At 42.1% G+C, this 22,194-nt stretch overlaps 1 protein-coding gene across 5 annotated transcripts in view; it reads right to left on the bottom strand.

The window, feature by feature from the left end:
* The window catches only part of DMRT1 (doublesex and mab-3 related transcription factor 1), a 117,822-nt gene that overhangs the window by 72,134 nt on the left and 23,494 nt on the right, over nucleotides 1–22,194 (bottom strand). For all 5 annotated transcript variants that reach the window (XR_011362147.1, XM_069961896.1, XM_069961895.1 and 2 more), the window contains exons 2-4: nucleotides 21,591–21,797; nucleotides 15,814–15,988; nucleotides 1,995–2,278 (exon numbers count right to left, since the gene is read on the bottom strand). Coding sequence is in view for 4 of the 5 variants with exons in the window: in XM_069961896.1 (XP_069817997.1) it covers nucleotides 1,995–2,278; nucleotides 15,814–15,988; nucleotides 21,591–21,797 (666 nt within the window). In the remaining variant the exon portion in view is untranslated. The remainder of the gene's footprint in view (nucleotides 1–1,994; nucleotides 2,279–15,813; nucleotides 15,989–21,590; nucleotides 21,798–22,194) is intronic.

Below are 22,194 nucleotides of genomic sequence, written 5' to 3'. Positions count from 1 at the left end.
TTTGTTCCAATTTCACCACACATTGAATTTTTTCCTGGTTTCGCAGTGTACTTTATGCAAAAATTCAGCCTGTCGTTGCAAAGTACAATTAGTAACACAAAAAATAAGGGCTCATGTGGGTTTCTAGGTGGAAAAATGCAAGTGCTATGGCCTTTCAAACACAAGAAGGAAAAAACGAAAACGCAAAAACAAAAATTGGCCCCGTCCTTAAGGGGTTAAAGGGTTAAGCTTTCTATTGTCTTAAAAAACTGTAAGTAAGTTTAACAAATGCTGCCAACATAAAGTAGACAAATTGCTAATGTTATTTAGTATCTAATTTATGGGGCATAACTATTTCCCAGAAGTTAGAAAAATGTAATTTTTCCCAATTTTCCACAAAATTTAGTTCCCCCCCCCCCCCCCATAAAGATATGCAGAAAATATCGACTGAAACGTAGCAGTTATATAAATGCAGAATATGTGAATCACTGGGATAAGTAAAAGGATCTCCACATTATTAATGAATAAAGTTATACCTCATATTCCTAAAATTTGTCTGGGTCCTTAAGGCCATTTTGAGTCCTTTAACTCTGATCCTTTACCAACCTACTCTGAGATGCAGATGAAATTCAGAGGGATCAGTATTTAACCCTTTGACCCAGCCCAAAATAGCCCAATTTGCATTTCTGCATTTACACTTTTTCCTCCTCGCTTTCTAAGAACTATAGCGCTTTCATTTTTCCAGCTACAGGGACATGTAAGAGCTTGCTTTTTTCAGGAACAAGTGTACTTTGTAATGGTGCCAAATATATTATTTATGGGGTAAAATTGGGTGTGTGTGTAATTTTGTAACTTTTGGGGGGTTCCCGTGTCTACGGTAAAACTGACATTATACCTTTATTCTATCTGTCAGTCTGAACACGATAGAATGTTTATACAGCTTTTCTAATGTTTTCTTCTTTTTCCTTTACAGAAACCTTTTTTATTGCACATAATTATTAAGATTGCCCTATTTTGACTTTTGTAATGGTTTTATTTTTTCACCTATGGGGCTGTATGGGATGTAAATTTTTGCGTCATGATCTCTAGTTTTTATTAATACCATATTTGTGTAGATCAGACGTTTGATCACTTAAAAAAATCAGCAATCCTGGCGTCTTTTCTTTTACGCCATTCTACGTACGGGGAATATATTGTTGTATTTTAATAGATCAGACAGTTATGCACGCTCCGGTATATAACATGTTTATTTTATTTTACATAATATATATGTATAATGGGAAAGGTGGGTGATTTTAACTTTTATTGGGGGAAGTGTTATCATCAGTTTTATCGGCATTCTGCACATAGAGCCAGCCTGTGGTCCGGGAAAGCAATTGGGACCCCCGCAATCACAATGCGGAGGGGCCCGATCGGTAAGTGACAGGAAGCTGCTCCTGTCACTTACGCTTAAACCCCGTGATCGTGACGTTTTAGGGGTTAATGACAGGCTGCAGCGCGATCGGTGAAGCCTGTCATTAAGGGTTAGGGCCCACTTACTATGAAGCTTCTTAGTGCTGCACAAGCTATTGCTGTACGGGTACGTCCTGGGTCGTCTGGTGACAGGCGTCCATGCCGTACCTGTACAGAAAGGGTCGTCTAGGGGTTAAGATGGTTGATGAAAATAACTAGCATAATGCTAAATTATATATATATATATATATATATATATATATATATATATATATATATATTTGAAGTATAACTGCTGTTTTAAGACATTTCTGAAGTTTTGATCAGTGGGGTCTATGTTGATAGATTTTGTATAAAGTCAAAATTCAACAAGTTAGGAGAAACTGTTCTCTGCTAAACACTTTCCTCCATTCATCTTAGTAAGGAGTGGGGGTCTCCTAGCACCCAGACCCCCACCAGTCAAAACCTCTCTATGACAGGGGAAAGGTTTTAAATATGAAAATACATCACATAGGAAAAGGGCATTTAGGTGATGAATTTTTAGTTGTTGTGCTTTCCTTTACCTGCCACTGATTTCCTGACTGAGCCTGGACATAGGCAGCTGGGATGCTCCTAAAAGTGTTCTTTATTGGTGCTCCGCCAATGGCACCCAACTCACCAGCACCTGTAGGATCAGCAGTCATGCCCATTTGGTAGGATGTGTAATTGAACAGATTGTTGTAATAGGGATAAAGTGGTGGTTTGTAGAAGTTACTGTAAAACGTAGAGTCCACAAGAAAGTCAGAAGTGTTGTCCATGTGCCCTCTGCTGCTAACAGAAGGTATATCCTGAACAAGCATCCTGTTCTCTGCAAAAAATAAAATGACTGCATTAAACATTTGTGATATTCTTAACCAATAAGAACAATGACATATTGATAGCTTATTTCTCTTCTTTTGCATGTGTTAATGATTAATTTTACAAAAGAGAAGCTATCATTTGTTAGGTATCATTTGTTCACAACACTGAGCACCTCTTCTTACATTTGGTCATTTTTGTTGAATTTTAACCAATAGTTGCCATGTCATAAGTAATGTTAGTTCATGTAAATAAACAAAACACAGTATCAGATCATCAAACATATGATATACCATTACAAAGTGTCATTACCCTAATATATTTAAAGGTCTTTGCATTAACCAGCTGACAAAAAAATAGGTACTAAATGAGCTGAATTTCAGTAAATCTCCAAGGAAAGTCGAAAATGACAAAATTATGTGGTGGGTCACTTTTTATTATGAACAGCATTAACCACCCACAGGTCTGAAATTGTGTTAACTCTGGGCCAGTGAAAGCAGGTTATGCCGCGTAACAGCAGATGCCTTCATCATTCTACTGTATCTGATTTTTCTTTTTAGTAGTCATAACTTATATTGTGACACAGTGCTGGACTGGGGTTTCATTGGCCTACCCATGAACTTAGAGATACCCATGCATAGTACTTTTTGTCATTACCCACACAGGACATACCATTAGTATGGGCCCTTTTACACGTGCAGAAGGGCTGCAGAACACATGCACATTGCTCCTGATTTTTCAGCTTTAGGTCTAGGAGCTATTTTGTAAGAGACTAGCCCTAATCCTCTGGTATTTTGGTGTGGTGCTCCAAAACTGGATACAGAGTTCCAAATCACTGTCACTTTCACTTTGTTAGCTTACATTTATTTAGGGGTGCACTGAATGCATTTCAATTTTATGAGTAGATAATGAAAGAATCCTGGCACTCACTAGTTGCTTTGCTCTTGTGAATTTTACAACATCAAGCTGCATGCATTCCGACCTGCAACAGTATGTTGTTGACAAAGATCATTGCAGGTCAGAATGCATGCAGCTTGATGCAATAAAAATCACAAGAGCAAAGCAACTAGCAAGTGCCAGGATTCTTCTAATATCTGTTACTACAATTGCTCTGTGCACTGCGCCGCAGACATTTACTACAGTGTCGGTTGGTATTAGAGCACAGGCACCAGACTGAGTTCATGTCCCAGGTAAATAAAAGCCTAGTTACATCTTTGTCTGGCTACAGTATATACGTCATACTGTATTACAGAGTGTAATGTAAAACAGTAAGCAGCTGGTCCCTAAGTGCCCTCTAGTGGTGCCTTTAGGCTATGTCTACAAATTCAGCTTGAGTTAGGTAACACTTAAGGAGAAGTCCGGACAGACCTCTTTTTTTCACAAGTGTCAGGGAGGATAAAAGAAATAACATGCTCTCACCTCCCGGCTCCACCACTGGTGGCTGCATACTACCGATCCAGTCCCTGTCCTCTACCTGGTGAGTGGGGACTCGGGTCTTGACGTGTCAGGTCCTCTCAGCCAGTTAGCGGCCGAGGCGGGACCTTGCTACTATGAGATGTTACCTAATACTATTTACCTATTTTGAGTAAGCATTTGAGCTGTAAATTTATATTTGAAGTAATTTTCCCTACAGCTCATGCGCAAAATTTGCAAAGAAGATAGTTGACGGCTCCATGCTCTGGCACAGGATTGAGCTATATCTGCATCTGCAGGGCACAGATGTAGCAGAAAGTGGCAGCTGTTCAGAGATCTGGGACAAAAATGCACCATGCTAGTGGCACGCCTGTTATAACTATGCTTGTCCTGGTGTCGTCAACACTGTATGGGGTGGGCTTGGGACTCGAGCCTGCTCCATACACAGCGCCTCCTGGGTTATATCAGCAGCTTAGAGTGATCGCCAGTGCCGGCTATTTAACCATTTAGATACTGATATCAATACTGACATCAGCATTAAAATGGCCTTTACATACCTTACTGGTGGTCTAGTAGTCTGGACCAGTTGTAAGTGCAGCCAGAGGCCTGTTTTAGGCATTATGAGCAGAACTTGGGACGTGACATGGGCAGGCCCGCTCAGCTATTCAGCAGCCATATTAGTTTCCCACCTCTGCTGCTGGATGGCTGAGTGTGCTTAAGACATCAAGTCTCAAGTTCTGTCTCAGACCAGAAAGCGTCCGGAGGGCAGCGCATAGCGATGTGGGCAGCAGCAATGGAGCCGGGGAGCTAAGCAGATGTAACTGTTTTCACCCAACCCCTCCCCGGTGACTGTGAAAAAAGAGACCACTTTAATACTGCTATAACAGCGCTATTAAGAATCTAGTAAAATAACCTGGATTTGCCACCAGAGTGTAGATAAATACTTCCATGGCTAGTTTTAGAGGAGGGTATGCCTTTTACGTGTCCTAACTGGACATTTCAGCTGTGCTTTACTAAACCAGATTTCTTACAGAGGTGGAAAGGGCACATCTGTACTAGTATTTGTAGTCGAAATTAATTTAAGTGTTAAACTGTACATAAATAATTGCAGTAAAACATGAGAAAACAGATTCTATTGTAAGGATAGCAATCCTTCACATTCATAACACATCTTTGCGTTCATTAATTAACAATGAGCTATTGTTTCCATAAAGCATGACAAGAAGCAGACGATCTGTGATACCCCCTGTGCCTTAGCTGTCACTCCCTAGCTGGCTGGTACTGCAAGGTTGATATGCCATTGTTCATTTACTTCACACTGGATTGTAAGGTCACACAGCAGCCTTGGAAGAGGCACTCCCCAACCTGCTAATCGGAAATATTCGAACAGCATGCATCCTCCAAAGGACACTGACAAGACCAAATTCCAGATCTGACATTCATATATATGCTGACAACTGTAGTCCCTCCATATTTATCTGCACCATATGTTTATTCTTCAAAGATATATTGTTTCTAGGACATTACTGTTTATTCTTTAGTGATGCTAAATATGTACATTTTAGAAAAAGTTCTTTAACACCTTAGTGCCCTGCAACAAACTATACATCATGGCAGCTATACACTAAACACAAGATGCTGCTTAAGTACATAGATATGCCTATACTATCACTTGCAGATGCCAGCAGTATAATTATACAGCTGATGCCACATTCTAACTGCGTCTTCATAGTTAGACATTCTTTATGCACCCACACAATACAATTGCTCTGCCATGCATGCTGACAATACATAGTTAATAAGGAAGACAAGTTAGAAAGAAGACAAGAGTCCATCAAGTTTAACCTACAGAAACCCTACTGTGCTGACTCAGAGGAAGGCAAAACCCCCTACTAGACAGATGACTATTGACCCATCACAGCGTAAAAATTCTTCCCGACTCTAATGGCAATCAGAATAATCCCTGGATCAGTATCACATGAAATCTAATGCCCATAACTTGTAATATTATATTTTTCAAGAAAAGCATCCAGGCCTCCCTTGAACTTATTTAAAGGTAACCTGTCACCACCTGCCAGGGTGAAGGCCGCCTGACCCTCCGCTAGAGACCCTTATACTTACCCCTTCTCTTCAAGTCCCGCACCTGGAGCCGGTCCCGGGACGGAGATATCCCTGTCGGAAGCCTGACGCGCGCTGCAGAGTTGTGTCTGATGCCCATAGAGAATGAATGGCCTCACAGCACAGTTGAGTTTACTGTCCACCAATATCCCCAGCTCCTTTTCAGAAGCAGTTTTACCCAGTGTTTTATTATTTAGCACATAACTGTACTTATTATTTCTACGGCCCAAATGCATAAGCTTACATTTATCCACATTAAACTTAATTTGCCATTTCTCCGCCCAAGCCTCCAGCTTCTCCAAATCCCTCTTTAATATGATATTATCATCCTCTTCGGCGCTGATTACTTTACCCAGTTTAGTATCATCTGTAAAAATGGAGATTCTACTCTGTAGTGCCTCTACAAGATCATTAATAAATATATTAAATGAAAAAGGGCCTAACACTGACCCCTGCGGTACCCCACTAGTAACTGTTACCCAATTTGAGTATGTCACATTAACCCCTTAACGACCGCGGGTGTACATTTACGCCCTGGCAGCCTGTGCCTTAACGCAAATGGACATAAATGTACGCCCGCGGTTTCTCCGATCGCTGCGTGGATCGGGAAAGATGGCCTGCTATAATGTATAGCAGGCCATCTTAGCTTCTCGGCACGGGGGGTGATTAACCCCTCCCGTGCCGACGATCGCCGCTATCAGCTGATCAATTCAGATCAGCCGATAGACAGCGATGGGCACCTTTATGAGACAGCACCGACCACCATTACTACAAAAAGTAATGGTGGTCACGGTGCCACCAGCCCGATCGCCATGAACGGCGATCAAAGTCCCCCAAAATGTAAAATACCTGCTCTGGATCCCTCAGCTAGGTAGCTGAGGGGTCCAGAGCAGGTATTTGGGCGATACTCACCGGATCCCGGGGTTCTGATCACTTCTTTTGGGTCCGCAGCGTCCTCGTGTTCTCGTCGGGTCTTCGGCTCTCTTCGTCGTGTCCGCTTCGGCATCGTTTGGGTCCCTCGTCGTCTAACATCAACTTTTTCCGGAATTTGCTCTATACTGCCCCCTAGCGGCTGATAAGTGTATATAATACACTTATCAGTAGCTATAGGATGTTAGGCATGCAGTAAATGTTTTGGGTTTTTTTTTCTAATTTTTTTTTTTTTTTCAATTTTCCGCGCAGCTGATCAGAAACTCCTCCTTTTTGGCGTAGGGTGTTATTTTTAAATCCTACTGCCACGGTCTGCTAATAAGTGCGGCATTTATCAGCAACACCTTTTTTGGCGTAGGTTTTTTTTTTATATACTTACTGTTAAAATTAAACTTAAAAAACACTACATTACACTACACTGCATTAAATAAAATTAAATATAATTTTACCACTACATACCCCATATACCAATCCCCATATAAAAATGGCCCCCAGGGTGTTTTTGGTGTCGGACGCATACGCGTTTTTTGCCTACGACACCGAAACAGCCAGTGAGGATGAATGGGGGGATCCTTTTTTCCTCCATTCATCCTCATCATCCAGTGACATGTCTGGGGGTAGCGTAGCGTACCGTGCCCACCAGACACGTCTTTTCCTCCAGTACCTTCTCAATATGAGATCACGGTATGGCGTGAAATTCTACAAACTCTGTGAGAGTACCTCAGGGCACACTTACAGATTAAGGCTTAATGTTAATGTTCACACTACGTATATTTCAGTCAGTATATTTCAGTCAGTATTGCAACCAAAACCAGGGGTGGATTAAAAACACAGAAAGGCTCTGTTCACACAATGTTGAAATTGAGTGGATGGCCGCCATATAACAGTAAATAACTTCCATTATTTCAATATAAACGCCGTTGTTTTAAACTAATAGCAAATATTTGCCATTAAATGGCGGCCATCCACTCAATTTCAACATTGTGTGAACAGATCCTTTCTGTGTTTTCAATCAACTCCTGGTTTTGGTTACAATATGAGGACCACAATACTGACTGAAATATACGTAGTGTGAACCCAGCCTTAGGCTAGGTTCACACTATGTAACTGTGCGGCTGTATTTTTTATGCGGCTGTAAATGTGCGGATGAAACTCCGGCCGTGGGAAAAAATAGACATGCGGCTCAAAACATACGGTCATTTACTTGGAAATCTGGTTCAACTAAAAATAACAAATAAAATCTTAAGAAAGTGATGCAAACACCTCTGGATGCATCTGGGAAAGCAGGGAACACAGTTTACATGAATTGCTATTACCGGGGTTTGCGATCCTCTGCACTAATGCCGATGTCTCTCATGGTTAATCTATTAAAATAATAAAACACATTTTGTTGTAATAAAGTGCCTTTCGTTGTTCACTAATTAAATTTAAACTAATCCATCATTTTGCAATTAAATATACTGTTAAAATAAATAGATATATAAATAAATGTATATTTTTATATATATATATATATTTATTTTTTGACAGTATATTTAATTGCACAATGATGGATTCGTTAGAATTAAATTATTGACCAACGAAACTGAATTTATTTAATCGAAAATGTGTTTTCTGTACTAATCATCACTTTACTTTAATGAAAACATCAAATGTTTCTTCTAATTATGTTATCAATAGCATTATTAGAAGAAACATTTAGAATTATATGTGCGCTCAGCTGATTGGCTGATCTGCTGATCGCACATATAATGAGCCGGTCCGCAGCACAGTGACTTCATTGTGCTGCGGACCAGCGAAGAGGACACATCGGGGTGAGTATAGAGCTCTCCCCACCCCCTCCCCAGCACTGCACCCCTCCCAGCAAGGAAGGGGGGGTCAGTTAACCCCTTCCTTGCTGGGATGGGTGCAGTCTGACATCAGTCTGGCCCCCAAGGGGTTAAGGGGGATGCAATACATCCTCCCTTAACCCCTTGGGGGCCAGACTGTAAGCAGCGATCTGTAAAGATGCTGCATACTGTAAGGTGCACAACACCGCTCACAATGATGGGTGTTGTGCTCCTGTTTGTGTGTTTTTTGTGTGTTTCTCCCTTTTTGTTTTTCAGATATCGGTATCCTGTGGATTACGTCGGATTCCGTGGACTACGTTGATGACCAGCGTTTTTTTTTTTTTATAAAATGGTCAATGATGGGTGTGGGGGTGTTTTTATTTGAATAAAAAATTTTTTTAACTTGTGTCTTGTCTTTATTTCTTTACTTTATAGACTTAGTAGTGGAAGCCGTCTAATAGACGGAATCCATTACTAAGTTGGGGCCTAGTGTTAGCCGGTATAAAATGGCTAACACTAACCCCCTATTATTACCCCAGTACCCAATGCCACCAGGGGTACTGGGAAGAGCCGGGTGCCAGTGGTCCCAGAGCATCAAAATTGGCGCTCCTGGACCGGGCGGCAGCAGGCTGGTAAGATTTAGGCTGGGGAGGGCCTAAACCAATGGCTCTTCCCACCCTGGTCTTACCAGGCTGCTGTTGTTTGGTTTTTAACCCGGCTGGTTATAAAAATAGGGGGGACCCTATGCGGTTTTTTTTTTAATTTATTTATTTTAAAAAAAAAAACGCATAGGGTCCCCCCTATTTTTATAACCAGCCGGGTTAAAAACCAAACGACAGAAGCCTGGTAACACCAGGGTGGGAAGAGCCATTGGTTTAGGCCCTCCCCAGCCTAAATCTTACCAGCCTGCTGCCGCCCGATCCAGGAGCGCCAATTTTGACGCTCCGGGACCACTGGCACCCGGCTCTTCCCAGTACCCCTGGTGGCATTGGGTACTGGGGTAATAATGGGGGGTTAGTGTTAGCCATTTTATACCGGCTAACACTAGGCCCCAACTTAGTAATGGATTCCGTCTATTAGACGGCTTCCACTACTGAGTCTATAAAGTAAAGAAATAAAGACAAGACACAAGTTAAAAAAAAATTTTATTCAAATAAAAACACCCCCACACCCCTCATTGACCATTTTATTAAAAAAAAAAACATTAAAAAAACGCTGGTCATCAACGTAGTCCACGGAATCCGACGTAATCCACAGGATACCGATATCTGAAAAACAAAAAGGGAGAAACACACAAAAAACACACAAACAGGAGCACAACACCCATCATTCTGAGCGGTGTTGTGCACCTTACAGTATGCAGCATCTTTACAGATCGCTGCTTACAGTCTGGCCCCCAAGGGGTTAAGGGAGGATGTATTGCATCCCCCTTAACCCCTTGGGGGCCAGACTGATGTCAGACTGCACCCATCCCAGCAAGGAAGGGGTTAACTGACCCCCCCTTCCTTGCTGGGAGGGGTGCAGTGCTGGGGAGGGGGTGGGGAGAGCTCTATACTCACCCCGATGTGTCCTCTTCGCTGGTCCGCAGCACAATGAAGTCACTGTGCTGCGGACTGGCTCATTATATGTGCGCTCAGCCGATCAGCCAATCAGCTGAGCGCACATATAATTCTAAATGTTTCTTCTAATAATGCTATTGTGATAACATAATTAGAAGAAACATTTGATGTTTTCATTAAAGTAAAGTGATGATTAGTACAGAAAGCTCTATTGCCGGCATATGAATTAACGGCTTATGGAGCTTCCTGTACTAATTAATATTTAATTAATAAAACACATTTTCAATGAAATAAATTCAGTTTCGTTGGTCAATAATTTAATTCTAACGAATCCATCATTGTGCAATTAAATATACTGTCAAAAAATAAATATATATATAAATATACATTTATTTATATATCTATTTATTTTAACAGTATATTTAATTGCCAAATGATAGATTCGTTAGAATTAAATTATTGACCAACGAAAGGGACTTTATTACAAAGAAAATGTGTTTTATTAATTTAATATATTAACTATTAGAGGCATCGGCATTCGGCATCATTGCCAGCTATTTTTGAAGTACTCCGTACGGACCACCAGTCAATCCTCGGCCGCATGTCCAGCCGCAAACAATGGTCTTGTTCATTTTTTACGGGTCCGTTTACGATCGGGCCGTAGATTCATACATAGTGTGCACTGTGCAGCCGTATATCCTATACTTTCCAGCGTACGCATGAACCACCAAAAATACCGCCGCACAATTACAGCCGCAAATACAGCCGCACAGTTACATAGTCTGAACCTGGCCTTAAAGTGTTTGAAGGAAGGGACACCCGAATCAAACCCCCACCATGCCCCTCACTGCCCAAACTACTGTAGCTTGCGGCACAATCCGAAAATATCAGAAGCAGTAATAAAGCCCTAATATTTAGCAGCCATGGAGCGGACCCAGCGCTTCTGGATATGAAGGACCCAGTATTGTACCAGGGCAACATTTTCCAGGTGACGTCCCCCACACTGGAAAACAGGAGACCCCAGAAGAAGTGCAGAGTGTGGCGTAACAGCGGGATCAGGAAGGACACCATTTTACAGTGTGACGCCTGTCCTGATCACCCCGACCTCTGTATACTGGATCGCTTCAAGTCGTACCACACGTCATTGGAGTTCTATATTTTCTAAATTCTGTCCCTTATTCCTATTTCAGGGGTCACGTTGATCCAGGGAGCACTCTGATTGCCATAATGGAGTCGGGAAGGAATTTTTTCCCTGTAATGAGGTTACTGTCGTCTGCCTCACGAGGGTTTTTTGCTTTCCTCTGGATCAACCTTATGTCCTTTTCAACCTTATAAACTAATAATTGGCCTAATTCCCCCTAAAATAAATTAAAATTGTCCCTTTTCCCCAACTAAATAGGTATGGCCGCCATTCCCATTAGAGGATGCCATGATGCAATTAGAAAGCCCCTGTGCAGCCAGGACAGTAGAAACCCCCCACAAGTGACCCCATTCTGGAAACTACAACCCGTAAGGAATCTAACAAGGGGGGCAGCGGGGATATGGCCCCCTGGTGACGGCCACATTTGGGACGTGAAAATGAAAAAAATGGTATTTTTTATTTTTACACCACATATTCTACATATGTAATAGATAAAGGAAACGCAGGGCACTCACCGTTAGTTGCTATTCAGACCATCCAATTTATTTTGGTATGCAGGGGTAGCGGGGGAGACAGGAATGGGTGACCGCAGTTTCGCGGCGTGTGCCGCTTTGACGAACGGTTCGTCAAGGCGGCACACGCCGCGAAACTGCGGTCACCCATTCCTGTCTCCCCCGCTACCCCTGCATACCAAAATAAATTGGATGGTCTGAATAGCAACTAACGGTGAGTGCCCTGCGTTTCCTTTATCTATTACCTGTTACACGTGTGAATTCTGGCAGGAGCACCGCCGGCATATGGTCCTAGCTACCCCCAAGTGTGATCAGCGCAAGTGGAGCCTAGGTAGTGCCATCTAGCTTTGTTTCTCAGCTATAGTTTATTCTACATATGTGCCAGTCACCAGTGGGGTCCATATACTCACTGCACCATTTGTTAGATTCCTTGAGGGGTGTAGTTTCCAGAATGGGGTCACTTGTGGGGGGGTTCCGCTGTCCTGGCAGCACAGGAGCTTTGTAAATGTGACATGGCCTCCATCCTCCATTTCAGCCTCTAAATGGCGCTCTGTCCCTTTGGTGGCTTGCCCTGTGTCCATATGGCACATTATGTCCACATGTGGGGTATTTTCGTACTCAGGGGAAATTACCCTACACGTTTTGCGTTTATTTTCTTTTTTAACCCCTTGTGGAAATGGAAAAAATCAAGGCTAGACCAACATTTAGTGTAATTTTTTTAACATTTTTACTCTAAGTCATTGATCTTGTCTTGATTTTTTCATTTTCACAAGGGACTAAGATAAAATAACAAAATGCGTAGAGCAATTTCCCCTGAGTACGGGAATACCCCACATGTGGACATAAAGTGCCATGCGGGTGCAGGGTAAGCCTCCAAAGGGAAGGAGCGCCATTTGGTTTTTGGAGGCTGAATTTGGAATGGATTTCGAGGGGCCATGTTGCATTTAAAGGGACCCTGTGTTGCCAAGACAGTTGAAACCCCCCACAAGTGACCCCTTTATGGAAACTACACCCCTCAAGGAATGTAACAAGGGGTGCGGTGAGCATCTGGACCCCACTGGTGATGGGCACAAATGTGGAACAATGTGGCGTGAAAATGAAATATTACATTTTTTACACTATAATGTTAGTCTAGCCTTGAATTTCCATTTTTCACAAGGGGTTAAAAGAGAAAAAAACCACAAAATGTGTAGAGCAATTTCCCCCGAGTCCGTAAATACCCCACATGTGGACAGAAAGTGCCATGTGGGTGCAGGGCAAGCCTTCGAAGGTAAGGAGCGCCATTTGGATTTTGGAGGTTGGATTTGGCTAAAATGGATGATGAACGCCATGTCGCATTTACAGAGCCCTCGTGCTGCCAAAACACTGTAAACCCCAAACAAGTGACCCCATTCTGGAAACTACACCCCTCAGGGAATCTAACAAGGGGTGCAGTGAGGATATTGACCCATTGATAACAGGCACATATGTGCTGTGAAAGTGAAAAAATGAAAATTTTCACTTTCACGTCACATTGTTTCACATTTGTGCCAGTCACCAGTGGGGTCCATATGCTTACTGCACCCCTTGTTAGATTTCTTGAGGGGTGTAGTTTCCAGAATGGGGTCACTTGTGGGGAGTTTCCAGTGTCTTGGCAGCACGAGGGCTCTGTAAATGCGACATGGCCCTTGAAATCCATTCCAGTGAAATCCAGCTTCCAAAAGCCAATTGGCGCTCCTTCCCTTTGGAGGCTCGTGCTGCGCCCGCTTGGCACTTTATGTCCACATGTGGGGTATTTCCGTACTCGGGAGAAACTGCGCTACACGTTTGGTGTTTTTTTTCTTCTGTTTATCACTTTGTGAAAATGAAAAATTGAAGGCTAGAACAACGTTTTAGTGTAAAAAATACATTTTTCTTTTTTCACACCATATTGTTCAGAAAATCTGTGAAGCACCTGTGGCGTCCAGATCCTCACCACACCCCTTATTACATTCCTTGAGGGGTGTAGTTTTCTAAATGGTGTCCCTTTAAGGGTGTTTTTTAGTTTTTGGCACCCCAGAGCCTCTGCCAACCTGAAGTGGTACAGTCAGAAATGACCAAATATAACGGAGCCATTGAAATTCACTAGGCGCTCCTTTATATCTGAGGCTTGTGGTTGCGTCAAATAGCGCATTAGGGCCACATATGGGGTATTTCTATAAACTGCAGAAACAGGGCAATAAATATCTGGGTGCATTTCTCAGGTAATAGGTTTATAATTATGAAAAATATTGGATTACAATAACATCTCTGCACAGAAAATTAAAATTTTCAAATTTCTTACACACTTAGCTTTTATTTCTGTGACTCCCCTAAAGGGTTTAAAAAACTTTCTGGCTGTGCTTTTGCAGAGTTTGGGGGGTGCAGTTTCTGAAATGGGGTGCTTTGTGGCGCTTTCTAACATACAGGCCCCTCAAATACACTTTTATAAACCTGAACAGGTCCCTAAAAATATCTGATTTTGAAATTTTACTGAAAATTTGAAAATTTTCTGCTTTTTTTTTAAGCTTTCTATTGTCTAAAAAAAATGAAATATAGTTTAATAAATGCCGCCATCATAAAGTAGACATATTGCTAATGCTATTTAATATATAATTCATGTGGTATAACCATTTTCTGTATAAGCAGAAAAATTTTAAAGTTGGAAAAATGCTTTTTTTCCCCACAATTTTTGACGTTATTTTGTGTTTTTTTCATAAAGATTCTGTATAAGTATTGACTTCAATTTACCAGAAATGTGAAGTACAATATGTCACAAGAAAACAGTCTCAGAATCAGCCAGATAGGTAAAAGCATCCCAAAGTTATTAATGAATAAAGTGACACTGGTCATATTCATAAAATTTGCTCCGGTCCTTAAGGCCATTTCAGGCTCTGTCCTTAAGGGGTTAATGACCACCCTCTGTTTTCTAGCACTCAGCCAGTTACTTACCCATTTACATATATTTTCCCCTAGTCCCAGCTTCCTCGTTTTATGGGCCAACCTTACATGTAGCACAGTATTAAATGCGATACACAACGTCCTCCCCCAGGTCCAATCTATAACTGACCTCCTAATAGAAGCTGATCAGATTAGTCTGACAGGACCGACCCCTCCTAAACCCATGCTGGTGCTGCGTACCATCTGTACATCAGGTGAAAAGGCAATGCATACACAGTGCCAAAGCAGGGGACCCAGTAACAGGTAACATATGGTGATGTCCCTGTGGCCAAGGGAATGGGGGATACCTATGGCACAGTGCACAAGCTAGGGCACTGCACAGGCCTGGCTGTCATTTATTTAAGATCAGCTGTGGTATACCTGTTAACAGTCTCTGTGATGTCTTGTAACCTAACCTAGAATTAAATGCGTTTACATTTTAAGTCAACTTCAAAAACTCTGAAATATGAGGGTAGGGCTCGTTTTAGAAGAAACAAGGTACATAAAAGCTTTTTTATCAATGTACAATAAATGTTAGGTTTTAGGGGGGGGGGGGGGGTTTCTATGATTTTTGTTTATGTTTGTTTAGGAGAAAGAAATGTGGTTTATGGTCTTTGCATTTACATGCTGCACATTGTACATGTATATACCATAATTTGTCTCTATGTAATATCATCTTAAGGCTATGTTCGCATTACGTGAACACCCGACCGTTCCGTTACTTAAGTAACGGCCGGGTGATCTTTCCGGCCACGGAGCTCTGATGCGGGCGCATCAGCGTGCGCCCGCATCAGAGCTTCCCATAGCCCACAGTGAAGCAAGCGGACGGACATGTCAGTTTTTTCCGGCGCCGCATGGGATTCCGGCCGAAGCGCATACGATGTGTGTATGTTCCGGCCGGGATCCCATTAAAAATGAAGCTATGTCTTCTGTGGCGAGAACTACAGCCGTAGTTTTACATAGTGCGAACATAGCCTTATAGTGCATATATATAAACACTAGCTATATAAAGATATGAGGGTAAGAATACAGGTACATTTCTGTATGTTTACAGTTTGTTAAGACAATTAATACTGTAATTTTTTTCTGCCTTGACATATGTCTACCTGAAGAGCTGGTCGATGCTACACTTGTTGCCTGAGTGTAATTGTTTTCCACCATTGGGCAGGGGTTGTTGCTGACATGCTCACGTTTTACAAGCAATTCTGTTGCACTTGGCAGAGGAATTGGATGGCTTAGTCCCAATTCCTCTTCTTGATCTTGCTGCCTTCTCAAAGCTACCTGAAAATAAAGTTAAAGAATGTGTGGCGTAATCAAAAAGCTTTCACTAGTAAAAACTGAAATAAAACCCTATAAAACGTCAGTTTCACCATATAAATGACTTTTTTCACACGTGATATAGCATTTTTGAGACAAACCTGACCTGTTTACAAAAGGGGGCATTGCTTTAGGCATAAAAACTTTTTCTCTGCTTATAATCTAAAAGGGTTGACAGTATTTGGGCACATGGTTTGCTGAATCCAACATCATAACATTAAAACCATGCAATTCTGGACTATAAAGACAGAAAGAGACGCACCTGCACCACTTTAATAGTTGCCAACCATCAAAATTTGTTAGGACTGTACTCATGATTAATAGACAGTCCCAGCAAATTACTGTCCCGGTAAGCGGTGCAAACAAGCAGATTGCATATTTCATGGGTTGAGTGCAGAGTGTACGGCCCACGATTTTAGGGATACTCCAAAATGTTTTTTCTTTGCTAATACATTGCTTTAACGAAATGTATACTTTTTCCCCTAACATTTAACTTCTGTTTAATGGCAGCACTAAGAGCGATACAGGCCACTCTGCTGCCACCACCATTTGTCCTGCAGTTTCCAATCCCCTGCTCTGATCAAGCACTGCCACAAAGCTCTATACAAAGCAGGGTCCTGTTCCACTCTGGGTACTGTATATTCTTATATACAGTACCCGAGGGAAGGCTGCCCAACACAATCACTGTGGGCAACAGCAGGCTGTGATTGCTAGTGGTTCTAGCTGAGCGACTGGTGATTGACAACTTGTGCGCCCAATAATTTTAAAAAATTTGAGTTAAAAACTGAGAAACTGTTTCACCAAATTCACTGTATGGGCCCTTGCACACTAAATAAATCACGCAGATAACTCATTGCAGATCCCATATCTCGCCACCCCGCACTCCCGCTTCAAGTTACGCCGGTCCCATAGGCTCCATTCTATTGTCAGGCGGATTCCATCGTCTGCCCAAAGAAGTGACATGTCAATTCTTTCGGGACACGCCTGAATCCGCCTGAGCATAGAATTGAGCCTACATTACGGGTGGAGAGTCAAGCGGGTGGTTTTACATGCTGATATTTGTCAAAATAAGTTTTATTTATCAATAAATTGTAAAAAGGTGAATTAATTTAGTTTTAAATTAGTTTACACAATACACATTTCAGACTTTTATTATTTATTGTGTGAGAAAACAGAACATACATTAATGGCACAGGTTCTACCAATTTTGAAGCTGAAGTCAATGTGAAATACAGATTAGAAAAACACTCCTGAGACTCAAAAAAAACTTTGCTTTAATAAGTTATATTGCTTTGTAATATAAGTTCATTAAAATAAATGTATAGTTTTTTTTATTTATATTGCAACTTCTGTTGAGTGACAGCAGAAAGGGGCAACACAGGCCTCTCTGTCACCAACATTTGCGTCAGGAACTGCAGGGCTGTCTAAGCAGTTCCCAGTCTATAGCGCCATACAGAGCAGAATCCCAGTCCACCGTGTACTGTATATTCTTATATACAATACCCTGGGGAAGCTTCCAGTTGCTATAGCACAGCACGCCAGCCTCTCCACAGCAAGTGGCAATTGCTCGCACCACTCTGCTAGAACCACTTGCAGAGCAAGCAGTGATATTAAATAACTACTCACTGTGCAGAGGCTACAATGTTGTGTTATAGCCAGGGCTGAGGAGTCGGAGTCGTGGAGTCGGAGCTAGTTTTGGCTGGAGTCGAAGTCAGAGTCGGAAAAAAATGTACCGACTCCGGCTTTAAAAAAATCTTTAAAAAATGTAGAATTGAATTTTTATATGAATTTTACAAGTTTTGCTCTTGAATATATATTATGAGCAACATTCTAATAGGACACTGGCCCTATTAGATAAGGGTGGGCAGGCAATATATCAGTAATAGGACACTGGCCCTATTAAATGAGGGTGGGCGGGGAAAAGTTGTCGGTCACTATTTGGCAGTTTGTTTCTGAGCTGGAAGAGTCCATTGTGTGTGTGTGGGGGGGGGGGGGGGAGATCTGTGCTGTTCTCTTCCTGGATGCCTGTATATGAGCAGCAGGGTAATATGAAGATATCCTGTGTAATATAGAGGAGGAGGAGAAGACATAAGTAGTGTAGCTGTAACCTCTGTCCTCAGTGTGGGGTTTTCTCTCTGGGAGAAGATTGTCTGTTTTTCTTAAATGTTCAATGGCTGCAGCTGTGTGTGTGTGTGTGTGTGTGTGTGTGTGCTATGGCTGCAGCAAGCTGTGTGTATTTGTGCTATAGCTGCAGCAGGCTGTGTGTGTGTGCGTGCTATTGCAAGCCCCCACAGTGACCTTCTATATCACTGTGTGACCTCTATATCACTATGTGTGACCCCTCTCTATATCACTATGTGTGACCCCTCTCTATATCACTATGTGTGACCCCTCTCTATATCACTATGTGTGACCCCTCTCTATATCACTATGTGTGACCCCTCTCTATATCACTATGTGTGACCCCTTCTCTATATCACTATGGCTGACTTCTATATTACAGGTATCTGGCATTGTTAGCAGTGTTTTTTGTGTGTATGGTGAATATTTATTTAGAAACATAGAAGACTGTCAGCAGGAAAAGACCACCTGCTCCATCTAGTCTAGTTCTGAGTTGTTCAGGACATGGAGGCTGGAGACTGGCGGCATCCACTGCACACACAGGAGAAGCTGCTTTATATCTTTCCTTATCCCCTTAGAAGTCACCCCAGGATCATGTAGGACATTAGGAAGAAGCTGCTGAGCCAGTGTGATAAATAACTCCCCTGGTATATGACCAGCCATTTATGAAGAAGCAGGAGTCAGAGTCGGTCCTGATAAAATTCAGGAGTCGGAGTCAGTCCTGATAAAATTTAGGAGTCGGAGCTGCGGCTTACCGACTCCACAGCCCTGGTTATAGCAATGGGCAACTATACACTTATTCTAATAAAATTATAGTACAAAGTGATATAACTTTACTAAAGCAATGCATTCACCTTCAAAAAAAAATAGTCTCCAGAGTACACCTTTAATGTACTTACCAGTAAGCAGTGCAAATGTGGCAATGAACCTCTAGTATGTATGAACATTTCCATAATTCTCTACTTTAGGGTAAGGCCTAAGGTCTAAGACTTTACAGTAAGGCAGTGTTCACATGTACAGGATTCACAGCAGATTTGATGGCGCAGATTTGATGCTGCAGTTATCAATGTAACTATATGACTGAACACAGCATCAAATCTGCTGCGGATCCTGTAATTGTGAACGCACCCTAAGGCCATGTTCACACAATGTATTAATTTTTGTTAACGTTGGTAATAAAATCAATACATTTGCATTCATTTCAATGTAACATTGGTTGTAGTATATACACACAGTATACACCACAGTCATTGTTGAACTGTGGCTGCAGAAAATAATGAACATGTCTTTTCTACCGAGGCAGTTCGGCGAACAGCAGCCACAGAATATATATTCTGTAGTCTTTCTTTAAATTCAGTGCAATGCTTAAAGGACAACTCCGGACAAAATGTATTTTTTAATATGTTATCACATAAGGAAAGTTAGACAAATTTCTAATATACACTAATAATAGGAAATGCACATAAAGTGCTATTTCCCTCAATTTAGTAGATCAGACATCAGGCTAAATTTTCCTTAAAAACACAGTGACGTCATAAATCAGAGCAGGGCTAGGTGTAATTCCTATGAAGCGTCCAGCAGGGGGCGCAGTGTATGGAGAAATTACATAGTAAGAATAACTATATCACAAGTACCAGCAGCCCCATCCACAGCACATAGGATGGGGCTGCTGGCACTTGTTGTGCGGCTGTCCCCGAGCCAGCAGCCTCCAGTGAACACCCCCACGCCCTAAAGACCCTCAAACTACCACCATCACAAGTGTCAGCAGCCCCGTCCCAATCCCCCTTCCCCCAAGGACCCCATAGCTTACCCCCAGCACACCCCCTTCCCCCGGGTGCCCCCCGAACTGCAGTGAGAGGATGTGCATTGCCTCCTGTGATGCTGCGTCTCCCGCTCGCTCTCTCCTCTCCCGTACTGCAGCGGGAGGGGGTGTTCACTGGGGGCTGCTGGCACGGGGGGAGCCGCACCACAAGTGCCAGCAGACCCATCTTATGTGCCGTGGATGGGGCTGCTGGCAGTTGTGATATAGTTATTCTTACTATGTAATTTCTCCATACACTGTGCCCCCTGCTGGACGCTTCATAGGAATTACACCCAGTCCTGCTCCGATTCGTGACGTCAACGGTTTTTTGGGGGGGGGGAATTTAGCCTGTCTGATCTACTAAATTGAGGGAAATAGCACTAAATGTGCATTTTCCATAATTAGTGTAAATTAGAAATGTGTCTAACTTTCTATATGTAATTACATTTTAATACTTTTGCCTGAATTCTCCTTTAACTGGATTGTGGGCACACCCAAAGGTGCCCGCAATGCACATTGAAATAAAATATTGTTCATACTGCCGATACTGCAGTGAACAAGCAAGACAGCAGCCGTTGTTTAACACTAGAGATGAGTGAACCTCGAGCATGCTCGAGTTCATCCGAACCCAAACGTTCAGCATTTGATTAGCGGGGGCAGCTGAAGTTGGATAAAGCTCTAAGGTTGTCTGGAAAACATGGATACAGCCAATGACTATATCCATGCTTTCCACATAGCCTTAGGGCTTTATCCAACTTCAGCAGCCCCCACTAATCAAATGCCGAACGTTCGGGTTCGGCTGAACTCGAGCATGCTCGAGGTTCACTTATCTCTATTTAACACTGCTAACAATGGTCTTGTCAAACAACAGCTGATGTCTGAGATGTTCATCCGGCTGCACTGCAGTATCGGCCAGATGAACATCATTTTATTTTAATGGGAATGTGGGTACATTGGGGTGTGCCCGCACTCCAATCTGCCATAGAATACAGTGTACTATACACAATGTACTAAAGTCTATCTTGTACGGCCACTGTTCACTAAATAGTGGCTGCACAAAACAGTGTGTATACACTACAGCCATGGTTCCATAAACTGCTATTTAATGAAGCAGTGCTGTAAAACAACAGACCTTGTTTAATGGCCAAACAGTGTGTGATCGTGGCCTAAAGATTTTGGAAATCTTTAAATAAAAAAGAAAAATGGCATCATATCTGCATCAAATACACACAATTTAGTACAGCTTGTAAATTCTGCAGCATATCTACAACAGCTATTACCACTGGAAATGAGACACACCTAAAGGAATTATTACACGAGGGAAACACTTTCCATGTGCTCTCCTGGGGTATATAGACATCATAGAGTGGAATATTACCACTCAGAACCCCCTAAAAAGCCATAGCAGAGCCATTTCAAATACAAAATCTAACAGCCTAAACAATCTAACAGCCTAAACATCCTATAGAGTATAAGGATAAAGGATCTATATGTTCCTATATGTTTTTTTGTTATCCTATTCACTTATCCACGTATCTACATTCAAGTGACAGTCACAAGGCTCCTTATAAGACAAAAATACATATGCGCAGCTAAAGCTTAGTATTAAATTATGTATTGTGTAACAGTGAAAAAAGGATGTACCTGTGCAGCCATAACACGTTGTCTCTCAGCAATCAGGCTGCATTTTTTGCACTGACATTCTCTCCACATACAGAAGCGCTTGTGACCCTTCAAAGGAGAGGAATAGCCATGGTTCCTGCAACGGGCACACTTTGGCAAACGTGAAGTCTTCTTTCCAGAGCTCTGAACTTTGCTAACTGCCTCTCCGTTGTTGGGCATACTTATAACCTGTAAAGATCGGAAAGTTGGAATAAAGCGACTCTCACAAGTCACAATTCACTCTCTTACTGGATGTGCTGAGAGTGTACTGCCCTGCAGTTACAGAGGAAAACATTGTGTGAGATGTGTGGGAGAACACTAAAAACCAGGGAGCAAGTGTCCAAGGCAGTCACTATCCCTCCCACAGTCTTGTGATGTGAAACTGTGGTGCATTAAGAGTTAGGTGAGAAAAAAAATTATTTTATCTGCTACACTAAACATACGAGTAGCACAAAACATATACCATCACTTCAACCCAAAAACATTTAAACATTGTGAAGAGTTTTTATTGTGCAAGAATGGTGAAGCATAATAGCAAATATACTGTAGTATCACCGTAAATGTGCTGACCCACAGAATAAAAGTA

The sequence above is a fragment of the Dendropsophus ebraccatus genome, chromosome 3 (assembly GCF_027789765.1).
Source record: "Dendropsophus ebraccatus isolate aDenEbr1 chromosome 3, aDenEbr1.pat, whole genome shotgun sequence".
Taxonomy (NCBI): Eukaryota; Metazoa; Chordata; class Amphibia; order Anura; family Hylidae; genus Dendropsophus; species Dendropsophus ebraccatus.
This window is presented reverse-complemented; position numbering and strand designations above follow the sequence as displayed.